At 42.3% G+C, this 20,311-nt stretch overlaps 2 protein-coding genes and 1 long non-coding RNA gene across 8 annotated transcripts in view; 2 read left to right on the forward strand and 1 right to left on the reverse strand.

Moving 5' to 3' along the window:
* LOC311583633 (alcohol dehydrogenase 1-like) overlaps positions 1 to 13,725 on the forward strand; it is a 30,534-nt gene extending 16,809 nt beyond the window's left edge. The window contains exons 4-10 of one of the 2 annotated variants that reach the window (XM_084757405.1): positions 4,413 to 4,551; positions 6,869 to 6,956; positions 7,063 to 7,282; positions 7,468 to 7,728; positions 8,684 to 8,819; positions 12,277 to 12,415; positions 13,314 to 13,725. In XM_084757405.1, coding sequence (XP_084613531.1) covers positions 4,413 to 4,551; positions 6,869 to 6,956; positions 7,063 to 7,282; positions 7,468 to 7,728; positions 8,684 to 8,819; positions 12,277 to 12,415; positions 13,314 to 13,338 — 1,008 coding nt within the window. In that variant the 3' untranslated portion in view covers positions 13,339 to 13,725. The remainder of the gene's footprint in view (positions 1 to 4,412; positions 4,552 to 6,868; positions 6,957 to 7,062; positions 7,283 to 7,467; positions 7,729 to 8,683; positions 8,820 to 12,276; positions 12,416 to 13,313) is intronic. The other variant, XM_084757406.1, reaches the window with a different exon arrangement.
* LOC311583639 overlaps positions 1 to 20,311 on the reverse strand; it is a 21,528-nt gene continuing 1,217 nt past the window's right edge. The window contains exons 1-4 of one of the 3 annotated variants that reach the window (XR_014774619.1): positions 10,899 to 12,254; positions 9,455 to 9,977; positions 8,037 to 8,098; positions 1 to 3,011 (exon numbers count right to left, since the gene is read on the reverse strand). This is a non-coding gene — a long non-coding RNA (uncharacterized lncRNA). Of the gene's footprint in view, positions 3,012 to 8,036; positions 8,099 to 9,454; positions 12,255 to 20,311 lie in introns of those variants that run through there. The other 2 variants (XR_014774618.1, XR_014774620.1) reach the window with 2 other exon arrangements.
* Positions 20,217 to 20,311, forward strand: part of LOC311583630 (alcohol dehydrogenase 6-like) — a 20,315-nt gene continuing 20,220 nt past the window's right edge. The window contains exon 1 of one of the 3 annotated variants that reach the window (XM_084757401.1): positions 20,217 to 20,301. In XM_084757401.1, the coding sequence (XP_084613527.1) occupies positions 20,284 to 20,301 (18 nt within the window). In that variant the 5' untranslated portion in view covers positions 20,217 to 20,283. The remainder of the gene's footprint in view (positions 20,302 to 20,311) is intronic. The other 2 variants (XM_084757402.1, XM_084757399.1) reach the window with 2 other exon arrangements.

Here is a 20,311-nt window from a genome sequence, read left to right on the forward strand (position 1 = left end):
TCCTCCCAAGGCTTCCACCTCCATATACTATTATATTAGGGGCTGGGGCCACCATATGTAAAAGGTACACAGTTCAGCTTATAGCAATAACTCATGATGTCATTCTTCTGCTCATAGGGAAGAGGTGTCACTTCAGATGACAATGACACTACCTTCACCCCTCTTCTACCACACTGTATATAGATGCTCAAATAGGAGGTCTCGGCACCACAGGGCTCAGCAAAGGGGGCTTACTTTGTAAAAGAATATGGGAGGACTCATGTCTTGAGAAGTTGTGAAAAAACGAAGAACTGTTTTGGTCTGTTTCCTGTTACTATAGCTGTAGCTGGGTGTTTTAGGCTTATTTAATTCACACTTTCAAGCGTAGGAGTTTGTTGCTCGTACCTCACAGCTTCTGGTAAGAACTCACTCTCTCTCAAAACAAGGAAGAAAAGAGGAGTACGTACTTCTCTCGGTAATTAAACTAGCCTTGCTAGACCTAACTAATTCCTGTGGAACTTAATCTAGTCTTTTTTTTAAAGATGTATTTCATTTTTAAAGTGTGTGTGTGTGTGTGTGTGTGTGTGTGTGTGTGTGTGTGTGTGTGTGTATGCACTATGTGTTGGTGCCCCTAGAGCCCACAAAAGGACAACTGATACTCTGAAGCAAACATTACAGACAGTTGCGAGCTGCCCATCTTGGGAACTAAGAACCAAACTCAGGTCCTCTTCAGGAGCAGGAAACATTCTTAACTGATGAGCCCTGTTAACCAGCCTCTCCATCTAGTCTCCCAAGAAAGATATTAAACCCGAGGGTAGCACACTAGCCCTCATCCATCAAAGGTATTGCTGGCTCTTAATGCTTCTTATGCTGGGGAGCAAGAGTCGAGAGTGTGAACCTCTTCAGGGACAAAACACACCAAAGCCATATCAGAGATTTTAGCAATAAGGAATTAAGAGACACACTGGAAAGTCCAGGAACACAGCAACAGCAAGCTCACCACAGAACCAAGCAAACAAACAAGTTCTAGCCCATGCTAAGATCACTTGAATCTCTGGAAATCTTGTCTTTGTAATTTTGCCCAGACTGTCTTAATATGGCAAACATCACTGACTTGACTTCCTTCTGGCACTTTGCTACAGTTAAACGTTCTGTGGGGTGTGGTAAAGCAGACAATGTGGACTCTAGGGTCTGCTTTGATACATGAACTCACATGTGGGCCAGCCTAGACTAATTTCCCTGAAAACCAACCAGAGTGGACACTTGAGGGCAGCAAACAAATAACAGGATAGAGAGAGATGGGATTGTATCGTGAATATTTGGACCCAAGGAATAAACAGACCAAGAAAACAGATAAACATCTTCCACCACTCCAAAGAGCCCAGAGGAATTAAGGAAATAAACATCAAAGCGAGCAATCGTATTGCCAAAAGAGAATCACAAATTTACAAAGAATTTGGAAAGCTCCAAGAATCAGTTTCTCCAGGCCAGAAAAAAATTAATAAAACGGAAGAGAATGTCTAGATAAAACTTGTTAGTGCTGTCAACATGTTCCAGTGACATATGCAATCTGAACCTAATCTGACTTGCCTCCAACTCCATCCAGCTGTGCAATCTCTCTTCCCTGGAGGAAAACTAAGTGACCTTTTGAGTTGGGACAGCTAGAGAAAGTTGTCACAAGGAAGCAAAGCAAGAAAGTTGTGTATGGTGGGGGAGTCTTTGAAGATTCCCCAAGCCTTGCCATTTCCTTTTTGCATGTTAGTTTGTATCATGAAACAGCATACAGGACACAGGTGGGGAAAGCTGGTACAAAAAGCGTAGGACTGAGACTGTCTGACTGCTTTTCGTGGGAGGTAGGGAGGGGCATTAGAGTGTCACCCAGGCTTCCCTCAACTGTGTGAGTTCATGTGTCAAAGCAGACCGTAATGTCCCCATTATCTGCTTTAACTCATCCTGCAGAATGATTAGTTGAACCTTTTGTAGCAAAACTCCAGAATGAAGCCAGTGATGTTTGTCATGCTAAGGGAGTCTGGGCAAAATTATGAAGACAAGAGAAACTAAGTGTTGTGTTCTACGGGCACAGTAATATCACAAATGGGAAACTGTGTAGCCCCAACATTAAAGAGTATATTCTGCCTCTAGGCTTGAAGATGTAGCACATTTTTCTCTGAAAGACTCAATAATTTTATGACCACATTTTTTAATATATTTTATTAATTTATTCATATTACATCTCAATTGTTATCCCATCCCTTGTATCCTCCCATTCCTCCCTCCCTCCCACTTTCCCCCTACTCCCTTCCCCTATGACTGTGACTGAGGGGGACCTCCTCCCCCTGCATATGCTCATAGGGTATCAAGTCTCTTCTTGGTAGCCTGCTATCCTTCCTCTGAGTGCCACCAGGCCTCCCCATCCAGGGGACGTGGACTGACCACATATTTTTAATACATGCATACAAAATGTTTTGTTCAGAGTTACCCCCTACTCTTAACCTTAACTCTTCATGGATTCACTGCCCACCGTCCTATCCTCTCCCTACCGTGTATCCTTTCTCTTCTTTAACACCTCACCGAGTCCAGTTTATGCTGCTCATATATGCATGGTGTGGGGCCTTCCTCTGGAGCGTGGCTGACCTACCAAGGATCGTATTCCTAAAGAAAACTGACTCACTTGGTACCCACCAACTGTAGGTAGCTTCCTCAGCTAGATGTGAGGGCTTGTGACCCCTCCCACCTAGAATGCTAAATGGCTTGCTCGCGTGCACACAACCACAGCGGCTGTGAGGGCAGTGGTCCTGCCACGTCCAGAAGACTCTGTTTCTTCCTGGTCTTCCTCAACCTCTGTCTCTTACAGTCCTTCCAACAGCTCTCTCACAGTATTGCCTCAACCTTGGGGAGCTGTGTGACATAGGTGTCCCATCTGTGGAAGGGCTCACCACACGCTCTCTGCACTTTGACTGGTTGTGAATTTCTTCGTTAACTTTACCCATAGCACAAAGAGGCTTCCTGATGATGTCTGGAGTTGCACTGATCTAGGAGAAAATATATCTATCTTTAGAGAACAGTTTGATATGATATCCATTTAGCAATAACACAATAGTAGTAGGCTTACCTCTGGAGCCTATGGGCTTCTGCCCATGGGGTTTTGGCCAGATTTATGACACCAAGAATGTTTTCCCTCCTGTAAAGTGGGTTTTATATACAACCAGAGAGTGTCTGGTTGCCCCCACACACACACCATTCATGCCACTGTGTACCCATGAGTGCACCCTATTCTACCAGGCTGCTTATTAGTATAGCTTACAGAGTCCATAAATAAAACTGTTGATGGCTTTTCTCTTGCAGTAGCACACATCGAATCTTCCAGTACCGTGAAAGCAAGCCAGCAGGGTGAAAGCATCTCAGTCAGTGCCGGCTTAAATTGTCCATGCCTGTGGTGTTTTCAGTAGTAGAATCTTGCCAGCAAGTTCCTGGGGAATAACCAAGAGCCATCACAACAACTTATATTGTTTGAGGGCTCTCCAAGACACCCATGGCCAACAACTCAAGGTAGAGATAACCCAGAACTGGCACTGGACTTTATATTTGGAAACCTATGGCTTCTGGGAGGACACACACACACACACACACACACACACACACACACACACACACACACACAGGAAGCTTATAAAATGGTAGGTTTCCATATGGCTTTTTAAAATATCCTTAGTGTTAATTAGCCCTGCCCCATCCCTACCCTGCCCTACTTTCCCATCTCCCTCTACATGCTCCTCATTAGTCCCCTCTCATTTCACCTGTGTCTGCTATTCCTTTAAACATCTGCTACGTCCTTTAAAACATCTTCTCTCTCTTCCTAGTGGCTCCTTTCCATTTTCCTGGTGTATTAGTTAGGATTCATATTACTGTGATAAAACACCACAGCCAAAAGTAACTTGGGACAGAAAGGGTTGACTTCATCTTACAATGCTCAGATTGCAGTCCATCACTGAGGAAACTCAGGAATTCAAGGCAAGAATTGAAACAAGCCACCCAGGATGTTGCTTACTGGCTTGCTCACTCATGGCTTGCTCATCCGACTTTCCTATACAACCCAGGACTTCCAAGCCAGGATTGCACTGTCCACAGTGAACAGAACCCTCTCACCTCAAATATTAGTCAAGAAAATACCTTACAGACTTCATTACAGGCCAATCTGCTGGAGAAATTTTTTTAATTAATATCCTCTCTTTCTGGTTATATCTAGGTTGTACCAAGCTGATAAAAACAAAAACAAAAACAAAACAACCGGTACACCTGACTCTGCAAATACTCCAAGTTAAACATGCAAAACTAAAAGGCCAATGCTAGGATGCACATATCAATGAGAACACAAGTGAGCTTGTCTTTCTGTCACCAAGCATTTTATCTCCAATTATTTAATCATCTTTCAGATTACATCCTCTGGGATCTGTGGTACTGATAACCACATCCTGGAAGGGAAAAATAAAGTGCCACTTCCTGCCATCCTGGGCCATGAGGGAGCTGGCATTGTGGAGAGTATTGGACATGGCGTAACTACTGTAAAGCCAGGTAGGTGACTGCACATGGTATCGATGTCATTTAGGAGTGGGAAAGAGAAGGCCCTGGGCATGGGGTCAGCCCCTGGCCACAGCCAGCCACAAGTCCAGGAGGGGAGCTTTAGAATAAAGAGCAGTGAAGCGCAAAGTGTTAAATTACAGAGTGTACGAGGATGCATAAGCTATGGCGAGCATTTGAGAGAAGAAGAAGAAGAAGAAGAAGAAGAAGAAGAAGAAGAAGAAGAAGAAGAAGAAGAAGAAGAAGAAGAAGAAGAAGAAAGAAGAAGGTCTTTCAAGGCAGCCTCAGAATGGGGAGCAGACACTAGCTAGCCTCACAGTGGGTTGGTAGGGATGGCGTTATGTGTCAGGCATTCTGGAAAGGAAGGGTGCATTCCCTTCAGGTGAACCCATCTTCCTGGGGCTGCTTCCTAGCCAGGTCCCAGCCATGCCCTGCGTGTTAGTTCTTACGGCAGGGGACAAGGGTCCTTCTCCATCTGGAGACAGAGTCCATTCTTTACAATATAGCACCAAGTCTTTTCCTAATTCCCACTCTGACTCTTTTCCTGAGGTAACATAGAGACACCAGAGCTCATCATGTGTTGACGAAACCATCGAGCTTCATCCGTTCACCACATGTAGAAGAAGAGCCGGGCAACCTGAGATTCAGGATCCCAGGCTGAAGATGGAGTTCAGGGGTGTGACACTTGCCTACCATGCACAAGGCTGTGCTCAGTTCCCAGCACGGGAAAATAGAATATTTATATTCTTCCAATGTTGTGTTTTACTAAAAGGGTCTAAAGGAGAATTCTCCAGTCATTTCTATAGACATTACCTCACACCAGCCCACCCAAAATTAAACTAAGTCACAATATATACAATGTATCACAATATTGTTAAACATAGCATATGGATGGTTCAAGGACATTTTTATATATACATGCACATGAGTGTATGCACACGCATGAACACATATACACACACACTAATCTCTTCAGTTGTGCAAACAACAGCATCATCTGTAAGACTTTCTTCTAGAATTTGTTTTCACTTGCCCCACCCTACAGGCCTTCCTATGTCAAACACTTAATATCATTATTCTAACAAGAAGTTTCTCACAGATTTGTTTTGTTTTGTTTTCCTTTCTGTATATGGTGAGCATGCTATGTGAGAAACACGGGTGAACATATTTGTGTCTTTCCATGTTGTCAGAATGCACTGCGTAACAGTAAGTCCTCCTAGTACAGCAGTTTTGTTGGCAGCAATGTGCCAAACATTCCTGATTGGCACCTAGCACTGGATAAGGCATAAATGAGTTGTTTTATTCACATCCTAGTTTCTAATGTTAACTCTCTGATCACATGATACATGTGACACAGTAAATACATCTGTTTGTGTGCTGAGGGTGAGGGCTACAGAAGGGTTACAGAAGTAGGTTGCAGAGGCAAGGAATTTCAAGGGACCTAAGAGACAAAGCTGAGAAGCTGAAAAAAATGAAAATAAATCGAGGCTTCATGAGGGTGAGGTCTACCAGACAATGTCTGGGGTGGGGGGTGGGTGAGGTCTACCATATGATGTCTGTGAGAGGTGAGGTCTACTAGTAGGTGTCTATCTTGTGTTCACCGAGGAGCAGAGGCATCAGCCTCTGCTCTCAAAATGGAGTCAAGTTTTCTGGGGCAATTAGTCTGGAAAAAAAAACAGTTTTACATAATATGGAGTAACTCAGGGCAGGGCACAGATTGATCTCAGTCATGTATGAGGAAATAGATGGTCTGAAAAGAAATCAATTCCCTTGTTTGATTAACTTAGCTACTTAATGACAGAATAGGATTAAGGGTACAGGTTGCCTTTCCTCAAGTTCTAGCATAATAGCACCTCACAATGAGGCCTGACTCTAATTTAGCTCATGTATAATTTACTCTTCTAATAAATACTGAGTGTATACTAAGGACTTTCTTAGTTCTTTCTGAGTTTTTCAGTGACTGTCTACACAGTATGTATACTTTTCTCCTAGAACATTGAGCCAAACAGACAAGCCTTATATACCACAAATACTGATGTCACTTTTAGACATAGCTATCTCTTACCTTTGAATCTCAATGTCATGAGATGTTAATATTCAAATTCTTTTTTTTAATCTTACAGGTCTATTTATATTAAAGTTGATTTTTTTTAATCCCATGGTGAAATGATCATTAAAACCAAATACAGTGCTGCATGCAACTCTTCTTTAACAAATTGATGACATCTGCTATGAACATTTCCCAGTGGTGGGAACTGTATTTTAGGTCTACCCTAAGTTGGTCATAATTGTCTTTATGCTTTCTCCTCAGGAGATAAAGTCTTAGTGCTCCCTCTTCCAGAATGCAGAAAATGCATCTATTGCCTGCACCCAAGGGGCAATGTCTGTGAGAAAGAAAAGTTAGTTTCAACTTCTTTGACTTCTTAACCTCATTTGCTTCCCTCAGTACAGGGGTCGCCTCATAAGGTTTTTTTATTTCTCTTTTTTGTTGCTCTGTGTGAGCAGTGTTCTCTCTCCAACTGGATTAATGTTGGATGGAACCAGCAGATTTACCTGCAAAGGGAAGAAAATCTATCATCTTTACGGGACCAGCACATTCACAGAATACACTGTGGTAGATGAAATCTCACTGGCAAAGATTGCTGATGATGCTCCTATGGATAAAGTCTGTGTTATAAGTTGTGAGGTGCCAACGGGCTTTGGAGCTGTATTTAACACAGCACAGGTAAGAATGCCTGTGTCCTTTCTGAGTTCTTTTCACTGACTGTCTACATGGTAAATAGGGAGCCACATACCCGGAAAGCTCCTTCCATCATGGACAAAACCAAAGGGTTTCTCCCCTCCTGTATTTCCTACTAACACGAGATCACCTTTGGAAGCCTAACAAAAGTTTATCCTCTGGAACTTCAGGTCACTTCTGGCTCCACCTGTTTGGTTTTGGGACTCGGAGGAATTGGCTGTGCCATTGTCATAGCCTGCAAAGCCTCTGGTGCTTCTAGAATCATCGGGGTTGACATCAATGAGCAGAAGTTTCCTCGGGCAAGAGCCTTGGGCGCCACTGAGTGTCTCAACCCTAACAAGCTCAAAAAGCCTGTCCATGAGGTGGTGATGGAAATGACAGGTATTGGAGTTGACTTTGCCTTTGAGGCCATCGGACTCATTGAAACCATGGTATGTATCTTGGGCACAATGGGGACACAGCTACCTCAGAGAGACAGGAATTTACTGTGATTTGTTTTATATGGGAGGATTGTTGCAAATTGTTGCAAGAGCCTCTAGCATCCTTAGCACAGTTGCCCACCCCAGTCCTGATGAAGGGCTATCTGCTTTTAGGTAGCATTTTGAATATATCGATGTGCTGAGCTATTAGCCTATTCTATCCCATTGGCTCCCAAAGATCAGTCTTTCTAGATAATTAATGACACTGTCTTCATTTTAAAGCTTGAGATTATTAAACACAGTGAATTTAAACAACTTACTCAAGGCATCGTAGTAGACGTATTCCACGCTGTTTGATCATGGGGTAGCTTCCACATCCTCCCTGAAAGGACACATTAGTATTGTTATCAAACTTGGAAGATACAAACGGTGCCCCAAGTCACACCTAGCTACCCATCGTCAATAAAGCCAATTTTTTTTTAAAAAGACAAATTAAAAGTGGAAAACAGAAAAAGGGATATTTATTCAGTATGGCCACATTGAGAAGAGGGACACTAGGACCCAGAGAAGCCCCCAAATCTATCTTCCAGGTGCTGAAGTGAGGGCAAAGTTTAAACAGATATACATATCTAAGTGTCCTGCTCAAGGTGTGGTCCTACCTACCCTTGGCCAGTCCTTGGCTGGCTTCAGTCTCATCTTGAAGGAAATCTGACAAGGTCTTAGAACTATGTAAAAACCTTTCTCCGGAGACAAGTTCCCCCTCTGGTTGGTACCCCCTTCCTTCTCCTAGCATGAGATTCATGGGAAAGTATCCACTTCTCTGACGTTATTTGTTTCAATAGTCTGCTGGTCAGATCGAAAGCCACGTGGGCCTCTTTAAGATCTCTTCATTTGCAGCAGGCCAGTGACAAGTTACCTGCAAATGGAAATGCTACTGAGACACTAACCAGTCTGCTTCTGCATCTAGGTCACGGCTTTGAAATCGTGCCATGTAAGCTACGGAGTGTGTGTGATTATGGGAGTAGCTCCCTCAGACTCACAGCTCTCTTTTGATCCAATGGTGCTTCTCCCCGGGAGAACCCTGAAATCTTCTATTATGGGAGGTAGGCCTTCCAATGTCCTCTCTCTCTCTCTCTCTCTCTCTCTCTCTCTCTCTCTCTCTCTCTCTCTCTCTCTCTCTCTCTCTCCAAAACCCTAAGTACCCTGTGTGCTCCATGGAGGAAAACAAGGGAAGAAGTAGAAGACAGTGTACCAAAAATAGAAAGGTGGGCCAGGCATGGTGTCTCGTGCCTACACTCTCAGCACTTGGGATGCAGATGTAGGAAGAATGACACAAGGTAGAGGCCAGCCTGGACTCCACAGTGAGTTCCAGGCAGTCAGGCATACACAGAAAGACCCTGTCCCCTCTCTAAATCCCAAGAAAGTGTGTTCTCTGTAGAAGCAAATAGACTACTAGCTTAACACTAATAAGATCTATTGGAACCCACTGGAACGCTGACTTTCTGAACTTGGTGACAAACCATGGATGGTGTACGGACCACTCTCCCATACAGGCTAAGACTAGAAGAATATATCACTGGCTTAGCCCGTGTTCTTACCTCAATAATTGCCTAGTTTTCTATCTTAAAGCAAAATAGGTCATTATAATGAGGGCCACAATTCATTTTCTCTTCCTTAAATACCTACAGATTTTATTCCTTAACCTCACAGTCATACCCAATCTGTTTCCAAGACTAACCTGTCCAAGGGAACCTGTTCAGTGTTAAACATTCTGAGGCCATGTTGTCTATGCAGTGACTTCTAGCCACATGTGGATATTGAAAACTTGGAATATGGCTAGTGGGACTGGAAGACTGAGGAGTCAGTTTGCTGTCATGTATGTGGTAGCATGTGCTTTAATCCCTCTGCTAGGAAGACAGAGGGAAATGGATCTCCATGAGTTCGAGGCTAGCTTGATCTGCATAGTGGGATCCAGGGCAGCCAGGGCAACAGAGGGAGAACCTGCCTAAAAAGAAAGTAAATAAATGTAAGCAAGCACATATGACTAGCTTTGCCTTATCGTTATGCAGCACAGTTAATATTTTCTTATGCCCTGACCATAGCCAGAATGCTCAAGCAAGATTGATGATTAACTATTGATGGATGATTGGTTAATTTAAGGTATGGAGCCAAAAAACTTACCCTTTGCTCTCAGAGTTCTCAATGGGCATTGCCCTTAAGCAAGTCATTCAAACTCCTTAATCCCAGTCATGTGCTGCTCCCTAGAGGAAGAAACAGTTTTTCTTATATAATAGAGTGAGAACTAAGTGGAAAAACTTGCAAGTTAAGCATTTAGCAAATAAAGTGACACAAAATAAGCAAAAAAAAAAAAATAAGCCATCACTTGAAGTGTTGATTACATTAGCTCATGACCCAAGAAAACATTGGTACTGCTAAAGATAGCAAGCGGTTTGGATTTGCTTTGGTGGCAGAGTGTGTTTGTTTGTGGGCTTGGACATCTTCCACCCTCTCAATTATTCCTTGACACACTTTCGGTTACGTTGAATATGAACTGGGTCAGTAGCCTACTTAACCACACAACAGAGAGAATGTTTCCACTGACCAGCCTTCTACTATGCCCAGTTCATCTTTCATACACTCAAGAATGATCTACTTTATTTCATTTTTTATTTAATTAATTTATTTAGATTACAACTCAATTGTTATCCCATCACTTGTATCCTCCCATTCCTCCCTCCCTCCCGCTTTCACCCTATTCCCCTCCTCTAGGTCTAAGACTGAGGGGGACCTCCTCCCCCACTATATGGTCAGAGGCTATCAACTCTCATCTTTGTAGCCTGCTTATTCTTTCTCTGAGTGCCACCAGGCCTCCCCAGCAATGGAGGCGGTCACATATGGAGCACCAGAGTCCATGTCCGAGTCCATCCCCACATATGTAACTTATAAAGCTCCCCGCACTAAACCATAAGCAGTAACTGAATGCTGAGAATGACTCGGCTTTTTCTTTATATCTAACCATTTATCTTTGTCCATCTTCTGTTGCAGTCAAAAACAAAAACCTGTGCTTGGTTATCTTATAAGAAAGAGAGCATTCGTTTGCTTTTGTCAAAATAATTTTTTATTCATTTTTTTTCCGTGTGTGTGTGTGTGTGTGTGTGTGTTGCCAGCATGTATGTACGTACCTCATTTGTGCGCTTGGTGCTCTCGAAGGTTAGAAGAGGGTATCAGATCCTCTGAATCTGAAGTTACAGATTGCTGTGAACAGCCATGTGAAGGCTGGCAATTGAGCCCAGGTCCTCTGGAAAAGAAACAAGTGCTCTTAACCAGTAAGCCACCTCTCCAGCCCATGTCAGGATATTTTTATCAGAACAAAAGGAAACTGAAACTCACATATAATAGGAAGATATGGGCTTTGTATAGCCAAGATGACCTCAACAGTGTGCCACAGGGTTCAGACCCATGTCTATGGCTGCTAAGAGCCATCACGTACAGTTTTCTGGTTCAGCACACAGGACTCCACTGTGGCAAGAACAGCAAGCCCTCACTAGGCCACTGCCTCAATCTCTCGTCTTGTCCCCAGACGAGAGTCTTTGCAGCCTTCCTCTCATGAGACTGATATTCTCCGAGTTTTGTGGTTTCTTTCCTTCCAGGCTCTTCCATGGTTTTAGGAGGACCCTAGAATTCCACACAACTGCAGGAAAAGTGAGTGTGTTTATCTCCAGGTTTCTGGATTGACCAGCTTTGTACTTGGCTGCAAGATCTCCAAAACTCAATTTTGTACCGTTATTTTTGCCAGCTGCTCCAATCCCACAGTTGAAACCTACAAACACATTATCCCCAAACACTGTGCCTTCTTGCTGTGCTGTGTGTTTCACCCAGTGCTATTTATGACACCAAGTCTGTGTGTGCATGTGTAGAGGCATGAGAGCATGCTGTAGAGGTATACCAGATACTCACAGTTAGTTGCATCATACTTACCAATGAATAAAACTAACCAAAAAAAAATAATTTAAAAGAACTAATGGGGCTGGAGAGATGGATCAGTGGCTAAGAGCACTGACTGCCCTCCCAAAGGACCCAGGCAGGTTCAATTGGGTATATGATTTCAAATGAGACTGCGCTTATGTTTTCTCTTCCTCTGTAAAAGAAAAGGACAGAAGTATAGACTCAATGCAATCATGATCACAGCCTGTGGCCAAGCAGAGCTCCTTTGTTTTCAGAACACTAACTACTTCTTACAATGTTCACCTTCCAGATGATTGGATCTGAGTTAGTCACAGAGTATTGAAGGAAATGAGACTGGCAACCCAGACCAATCAGCTAGAGGGTGTTGAATGAAATAGTTAGTGCCCAGAAGACAAGGAGAGCTGGAGGTACCTGGCATATAGCCAGGAAAGCATCGGCTAGAGGGGCTCTCCTATGCCCTGGGCAATCATAGTTCCATCAGTGACTGGATTCTGATATGCAGCAAACTGCTTTGACACTTGGGTAATGGACCAATGGGGGAATGGCTTACTGCATCCATCAACATCCTATTACTTTTGTCCTTTCTGCCTACAGACTATAAAACCAGAGACGCCATCCCTAAACTAGTAACTGACTACATGCTAAAAAAATTCAACATAGATAGTCTTATAACCCATACGCTGCCTTTTAAAAAAATCAATGAAGGATTTGAAGTGTTGCGAAAGGGAAACTGGTAAGTATTTGTATGAATGGGGTGTGTGTGTGTGTGTGTGAATGGTGTGTGTGTGTGTGTGTGTGTGTGTGTATGGTGTGTGTGTGTGTGTGTGAATGGTGTGTGTGTGTGTGTGAATGGTGTGTGTGTGTGTGTGAATGGTGTGTGTGTGTGTGTGTGTGTGTGTGTGTGTGTGTGTGTGTGTAAAACAATCCTGGGTGTGATGCGACACATGTGACTTTCAGTCAAATTTCTATGAAAAGTCCTCTACGCTCCAATTTTACTCTCTACTATTTTTGTGACAATATGTGACAGTAAGTGGCAATTAGTTTGATGAATTTCTTAGTATCACATTTCTCTTTGTAACAGCAGCATCTACTGCAATACCTCAAGGATAGGCATTGGTCAAGCATAAGTTTTTGCTTAAAAGAACAAATAAATTAAAAGGCAAGTTGATGAGCAAAATGTCCTAATGTGAAGGCTTTAGAACGGTAGGCTCAGGATGCTTTAAATACTAGGGACTTTGCAAACACATCAAGCACTGCGTACATCACTCTCCCTGATGACTACAATTTGGCAGTTAAGAACATAGTGCCAGACTAGTGAGGGCTCACCCCAGGAGTGGTGAGAGGTCACAGAGTGATGTGCACCCATAACCAAGGTGACTGGCTGCCCGGGGCTGTCTGTTGTCCTACTGTCTGATTCTCATGGCTACATTCAGAGCTCATGATTGACAGTTCTCTGCTGGCCTTGTTACAGATACTTCAGTAAGAGAAGGAGGATTAAAGAGAGGGAAACTGGGAAATAGAGATGGGTGGGCAATTCTCTCTCCTAAACTATGTGTGCTGTAATTACTTTGTGCTGCCTCCATAAGTATAGACAAGCCAGTCACATCAGCATTTATGCTTCTGTGTTTCAGCATCCGCTGTGTCCTCTTGTTCTGAGACCCTGATGGTGATGGATGATTGGCATTCTCAGCAGTGCTCTTTTGTGCTTCTTTACCTCCTTGAAGATTAAACTGCAAACTGTGATGATCAAATATATAAATATAAAATTATATGTACATATATATATACAATTTTAAGACATTAAACTATTAAAGAAAATTAACTATGGGCTGAAGCGATGGTTCAGAGGTTAAGAGCACCGACTGCTGTTCCGTAGGTCCTGAGTTTAATTCCCAGCAACCATATGGTGGCTCACAACCATCTGTAATGTGATCTGATGCCTTCTTCTGGCCTGCAGGTGCACATGCAGGCAGAGCACTGTATACATAATGATAAATAAATATATCTTTAAAGAAAAAAAAGAAAATTAACTACTCTGCAGAGGACTAGAGTCAGCCTGTATTTATTTAAACACCTATTTAGAGTGTGCTCTCTATCATTACGTATGCCCAATTGCCTGCTTCAGGAAAAAAAAACTTCTGGGTACACTACGTCAAAACATAGATGAACACACTCGTCTTTCCACAGTGTCAGGATGTATTGAGTAACAGTAAATTCACAAAGGACCAAAGTTTCCATGGCAGCAATTTGCCAGATACATCAGTTTTTCTTGATAGTCCTGGCTGGGGTGAGCATAGGTTCTTTTGTTGCAATTTTTATTATTAAGACGAACTATCAGATCACATACTACACATCACACAGCAAATGCTTCTTTCTTTATATGTGTGATACATGTTGGTTATAGAATGGCTCCCCTGAGCTAAGGAGCCACAGCAGACTTCGAGAACTTTATTAAGAAGTCCTGAGAAGCACGGGAACTGGTAAATATAAATCTATACTGACAACGAGCCAACCTGAGCTGTGGCATTTGCTGCAGCAGCAGTTCTCAGCCTTCCTGATGTTACAACCCTTCCTTGTGTTGTGGTGATGCCCCAACCATAAAATTATTTTCGTTGCTACTTCATAACTATAATTTTGCTGCTGTTATGAATCGCAGTGTAAGTATCTGTGTTTTCTGATGGTCTTAGGAGACCCCTGTGAAAAGGTTAAGAACAGCTGTGCTAAAGAGCCTGGTAGGGCTATTGTAGAGCCAGGCTTCATAGTCAGTATTGAGACCAGCTACGGAGACAAAAGGGATGGACCAGGTCCATATGAACAAAAGGGTGGATAGATGGATGGCAGATTATCTTAGTTAGGATTTCTGTCTCTACAACAAAACATCAGGAGCAAAAAGCAAGTTGGGCAGGAAAGAGTTTATTCAGCTTACACTTCCACATTGCTGCTCATCACCAAAGGAAGTCAGGACAGGAACTCAAGCAGGGCAGGAACCTGGAGGCAGGAGCTGATGCAGAGGCCAGGGAGGGGTGCTGCTTACTGGCTTGCTTCCCATGCCTTGGCCAGGCTGTTTCATACAAAGCTCAGGACCACCAGCAGCCTACAGTGGGCTGGGCCCTCCCTCCCTCATTCATCGCTAGTTAATAAAACGCCTTACAGCTGGATCTCACGGAGGCATTTCTTCAGCTGAGGCTCCTTCCTCTCTGATGACTCTGGCTCAAGTTGACACCCAATGAGCTAGTACCCAGACCTAGAGGAGGTAGATGAGCAGGTGCCAGTTTGAGTGTAACATGTCAACAATACAGACTGAGCCAAGCTGAAGTACCTGAAACAGTTGTGAATTATCAGCCTGTCAGGTCGCTTGACGCACATCCTGGATGGTCAGTGAGGGCTAGCTCCATCTTAATGCCAGGCACTACCTCTTTCCAGAACTTAGATGAAGTCACACATCATTTCCTTAGCCTGGGGTAGCTGCTAAGTTCTTAGGCCTGCTTTTCCTGTATGATTTTAGTATGCTCACTGTATAAAGTATGGGGAGGGTCTTATATCACGTAGCACAAGGTTCTGGCTCATCAACTTTAGCACAGGCTATCTTGCACATGTAGTATCAGTTACTACACACATCTTCATGCATTTCATGTCTGGTTAGCATCTTAAAATCCTCCCAAGGTATGTGCGTTAGGATTGTAATGTGCCACAGGTCACCTGCACACACTCTGGAGTATCCCTGTGCCTCTCCTAGTGGCTGTAGTTAGTCCGTCTCTATGCCAGTAGGCACGGGGTGTGCTTCGGCTTTCTTCTTTGCCAGCCTTTTTTTCCATTCACAACGTTTTATAAGGTTTTACTTGAGGTGTTCTCATTCGTAACCCCCTTCTCCTGCTTCGCTGGAGTCCTGGGTTGAGTAAAATGGAGAAGGGGGAGAAAGTATGCTGGACCCTGTCATCTCTCTCTGCCTCCTGACTATAGATGTAATGTGACCTCACATTCCCTATGCAATGACCTCCTTGATGGACTGTATACCCTCAGACCATGAGCCAAAATAAGATTTCTCCTTTAAAAAAAATTCATCACAACAATGAAACAGTAATACATGCACTCAATTTTATAAAACAAGCACTAATGGACACAAATGGATGGACCCAGATACAATAACAGTGGGTAATTTCAATACTCTACTCTAATAAATAAATAAATCATCCAGACAAAGAAATAAGCAATAAAATCTCAGAGTCATACTGCACCATAGACAAGTAGAACTTAATAGATATCTACAAAATCATCCTTCCAACAGCTGCAGAAAATGTAATTCTCAATAGCCCAAGAAACTTTATTTAAAATATTTACATTTTGAGGCTCATGCAAGTCTTAGGAAATACAAAAACATGAAGTAATTTACTGTGTCCTATAGAAAATTGTGAGCTAAAACTAGACAGGTCAGCTCAGGGAGGTGACACATGCCTTTATCTCAGCACTCAGCAGAGGTAGGCAGATCTCTGTGAGTCCAAGGCCAGCCTGGTCTACAAAGCAAGTACAATTCCAGGACAGCCAAGGTTACACAGAGAAGCCATAGCTTTATCAACATCTTGACTAAGGGCAGTCACCATGACTGGCAGCCGTCTTGATTGTGGGAGAGTGGTGGCTTCACTGCCATCTTTATTGAGGGATGCCAGCCCTGTCCAATACCTTGCTGAATGCCAAATGCAACTTATGTTTTTTTTTAAGCTTTTGCTGTTTAGTATGTAATGACGCAGTATGGTAGAAGCAGCAAGATTGCCGGTCTCTCTATGAACTGTATCTGTGATTAAAAGTTTTGCTTTAATACTAACTCAGAAATATATTTAAAGTTATGTTAATAACTGATGCAATTGATTACAAGATTGAGCTTTACCTAAGTCTCTTGTTTTATGTTTTCCTAGGAAAGGTTAATTAAAAACAAACAAAGTTTGTTGAGCTCAGCTACACTTAATGTATGATGGTCCTCAAACCTGTCAGAAAATCTGTAGAATAAGTACATTTAATTGCTTAATTTTAAAAAAAAAAAGCTTACTATGACAGAGACCCCAGCTTCTAGCAGTGACCCCCCAAGGCCTCCAAGAAGATTTGGGCTCTACCTGGGTTGTGATACTGGGCAAGACTGCCCCAACGCAAACTCTTAGCCAGCTGCTAAGGCCTTACCTGAACTGTGGGCAAACACGACACCCAGAGAGTTGACTGCCCTGTCTTGCCTAGACAAAATAAGATTTGTCAGTCTCCCAAGTTCCTTCTCCACAGAAAAGCTTCTCAAATCTGCTGAGCCTGGTAACTGAAACTGATACTGCCCAAGGACCACTCCTTGTCAACACCTCAGAAATCTGGTGAGAAGGCCGGATAATGGTAAAGCTCTGTCATATTAATCTATACATATGCCACTGGGATTAGGCTTCCTATGATAATTTATCTTTCTCAGGACTCTGATGGGTTTGAAGATCAGTTTAACAACAAAAAACAACGCTTCAGCTGCCTTCTCACAAAGGTGTAAAGTTTATATAAGGTCTGAGGATCTAAGAAAATGTTTGAGAGTTTGAGAAGGTGTTTTAAGATTGGTAAAAAAGAAAGTGACTTAAGATAGATATATAAAAACTCTTCCTCCACTATGCTACTGTTGTATTAAGTCTGTTTGGAGCTTTAACATTAATCAGATTTTAAATTCCCTACTAAGTCAATTCGTCTCTTTTTGTAACCTTAAAAAGAGTCCTGTGATCCACAGATCACACTCCAGATAAGTACCACTTTCAATCAACAACCTAAGTTTCCTTCCTATTTCCTATTTCAGAGGGTGGGATTCCTCCCCCACTCCCTGGTTTTGGAACTCTCCTTCCCCCAACTACCAAGACCATGGGCCTAAAACTCCATGGGTATAAAAGTTTCAAACATACACCTAAAAGAATTTCTCTCCCTAAACTCCTTAGCTTTATCTTCTGCCCCTAACTTATATATGTTCCAGCATCCTTCAAGGTACTACATCCAGAACTCAGGTGGACCTGCAGTTTCCTAGTCACAGATGGTCCCACAGATCCTGGACAATCACAGTTGCGCATCCAACAATCCCCATAGTAGCCAACCAGGATGAAGTCAGAAGACTTCAGAGAGAAACAAGTCAGTTGTAAGGCAGAACTTAAAAGCAGGAGACAGCAGCAGGAACTTGGGAGACAGTGAATTCTTCTACATACTGTCTGGGATGATGGATACATGGTTGGTTTTTTTTTTTACATTGGTCTAAGGTTGTAAATTTAAAAATAAAATATAACCTTAAGAAGTTTTTTGAGTTGTTAAGCAATTAGGGACACTTTTTTTTTTCTCAAACAGCCATCATGTGTGACTCTGGGCCCAGAGCCCCCAAAGGCCAGATAGGAACTAGATATGGTCCTCAAGGGCTACAGCACTACTGTCTTTAGAGGACACTGTGAGACCCAGAGCCACTGGGACTGTTTATCAGGCTCACATATTCAAAGGAAAGAGTCACTGACTGCAGCAGAGTTGAAGGGAGTCGGCAGGTTTGAACCCTTGGCTTTTTAGCCCTTGAACAAAAGTGCATGTGTCCAACAGCGTGCAAGAAGAGAATTTTTATGGAGCCACTGACCATCATGAGCTAATAGAAAAGGCAAAACAGAAAAAAGAAAGAGGGAAGCATAAACTACAGTGGACTGAGCAGTAGAATGCTCAACAGTAAGAAACAACCCACAACTAAAGGCACTGTGAATAACGGGAAAGATGGCTCAGCAATTAGGACCACTGGCCACTCTTCTAGAGGACCCGGGTTCAATTCCTAGAACCTACATGACAGCCGACAACTACCTGTAACTCCAATCCTAGGGGTACCTATCACCTCTTCTGGGTTCCAGGGGCACCAAGCACACATGTGGTACACAAACACACATGCAGTCAAAACACCCATATACATAAAATAAATAAATAAAGGCACCATGAACAATCAACAAACATTACTAAGGGGGAAAACACATGGAAGTGTATACACTATGAGTCTATTCACACCAACTCAATAATAAACAAAACTAAACTATTAGATAAAAAAAGCACAATATATAATAAAACCACCAATGTGTAGGGAAATTATTATCAGAGTGTAAAGGAGAAGAAGGGAAGGGAGGGCGGTTCCAGAGCAATTGAAATGCCCTTTACTTAGTGGTTATTTGTAACTCAGCCTTATACAATTAATAATTCATCTAACAAATTTAGTGTGTCTGGGTTTATGTTGAGATCTTTAATCCACTTGGACTTTAGTTCAGGGTGATAAATAAGGGTCTATTTGCATTTTTCTACACATAGAAATCCAGTTAGAACAGCACCATTTGTTGAAGATGCTATCTTTTTTCCATTGTATTGTTTTGGTTTCTTTGTCCATAGTTATGGGGGTTTATTTCTTGGTCTTCAATTTGATTCCATTGATCTACCTGTCTGTTTCTATGCCAGTACCATGCAGTTTTTATTACTGTTGCTCTATGGTACCACTTGAGATCCGGTATGGAGATTCTTCTGGAAGATCTCTTATTGTATATGATTGTCTTAGCTATTCAGGGTTTTGTTTTTGTTTTTGTTTTTCCAAATGAAGTTGAGAACTGTTCTTTCAAGGTCTGTAAAAAAAATTGTATTGGTATTTTGATGGGAATTGCACTGAATCTGTAGATTGCTGTTGGTAAGATGGCCATTTTTACTATGTTAATCTTACTAACCCATGAGTATGGGAGATCTTTCTATCTTCTGATATCTTCTTCAATTTCTTTCTTCAGAGGCTTGAAGCTTTTTTTTTCCATACACTTCTTTCACTTCCTTGGTTAGAATTATACCAAGATACTTTGTTTTTTGTGGCTATTGTGAAGGGTGTAGTTTCCCTAATTTCTTTCTCAGCCTGTTTGTCTTTTGTATAAAAGAGAGCTACTGATTTTTTGAATTGATTTTTTTATCCAGCCACTTTGCTGAAGGTGTTTATTATCAGCTGTAGGAGTTCCTTGGTAGAATTCTTGGGGTCATTTTGTATACCATCATATCATCTGCAAATAATTCTACTTTGACTTCTTCCTTTCTATTTTGTATCCCTTTAATCTCTTTTAGTTATCTTATTGCTCTAGCTAGGACTTCAAGTGCTATTTGAAGAGAAATAGAGAGAGTAGACAGCCTTGTCTTGTTCCTGATTTCAGTGGAATTGATTTAAGTTTCTGTCCATTTAGTTTGATGTTGCCTATAGGCTTTCTATATGTAACCCTTATTGCACTTAGGTATGCACTTAGGTATGTACCTTATATCCCTGATGTCTCCAAGACTTTTAACATGAATAAGTCTTGGATTTTGTGAAATGCTTTTTCAGCATCTAAGAAGATTAAAAGATTGAAAAAGAGCTAATTAAAAAGTCTCCGTGCCAGCTGGGAGCAATGGGTTTGAGGATAAACTATGACATTACAAATGTCACAGCAGGAGTCAGAGCTGTGATTGGAAAAACAGCCACTAGGAATGGTATTTATTCAGAGTTCCCAGCACAGGACACAGAACATTCTGGGTAGAGGTGAAGGCCAGAGCCAGAAAGACACTTCCAAAACAAGCTTCCCAAGGAAAATGGGCACCAGGGGAAAAGTAAGTAACT

Source organism: Acomys minous (genome assembly GCF_964271855.1).
Source record: "Acomys minous genome assembly, chromosome: 14".
NCBI lineage: Eukaryota > Metazoa > Chordata > Mammalia > Rodentia > Muridae > Acomys > Acomys minous.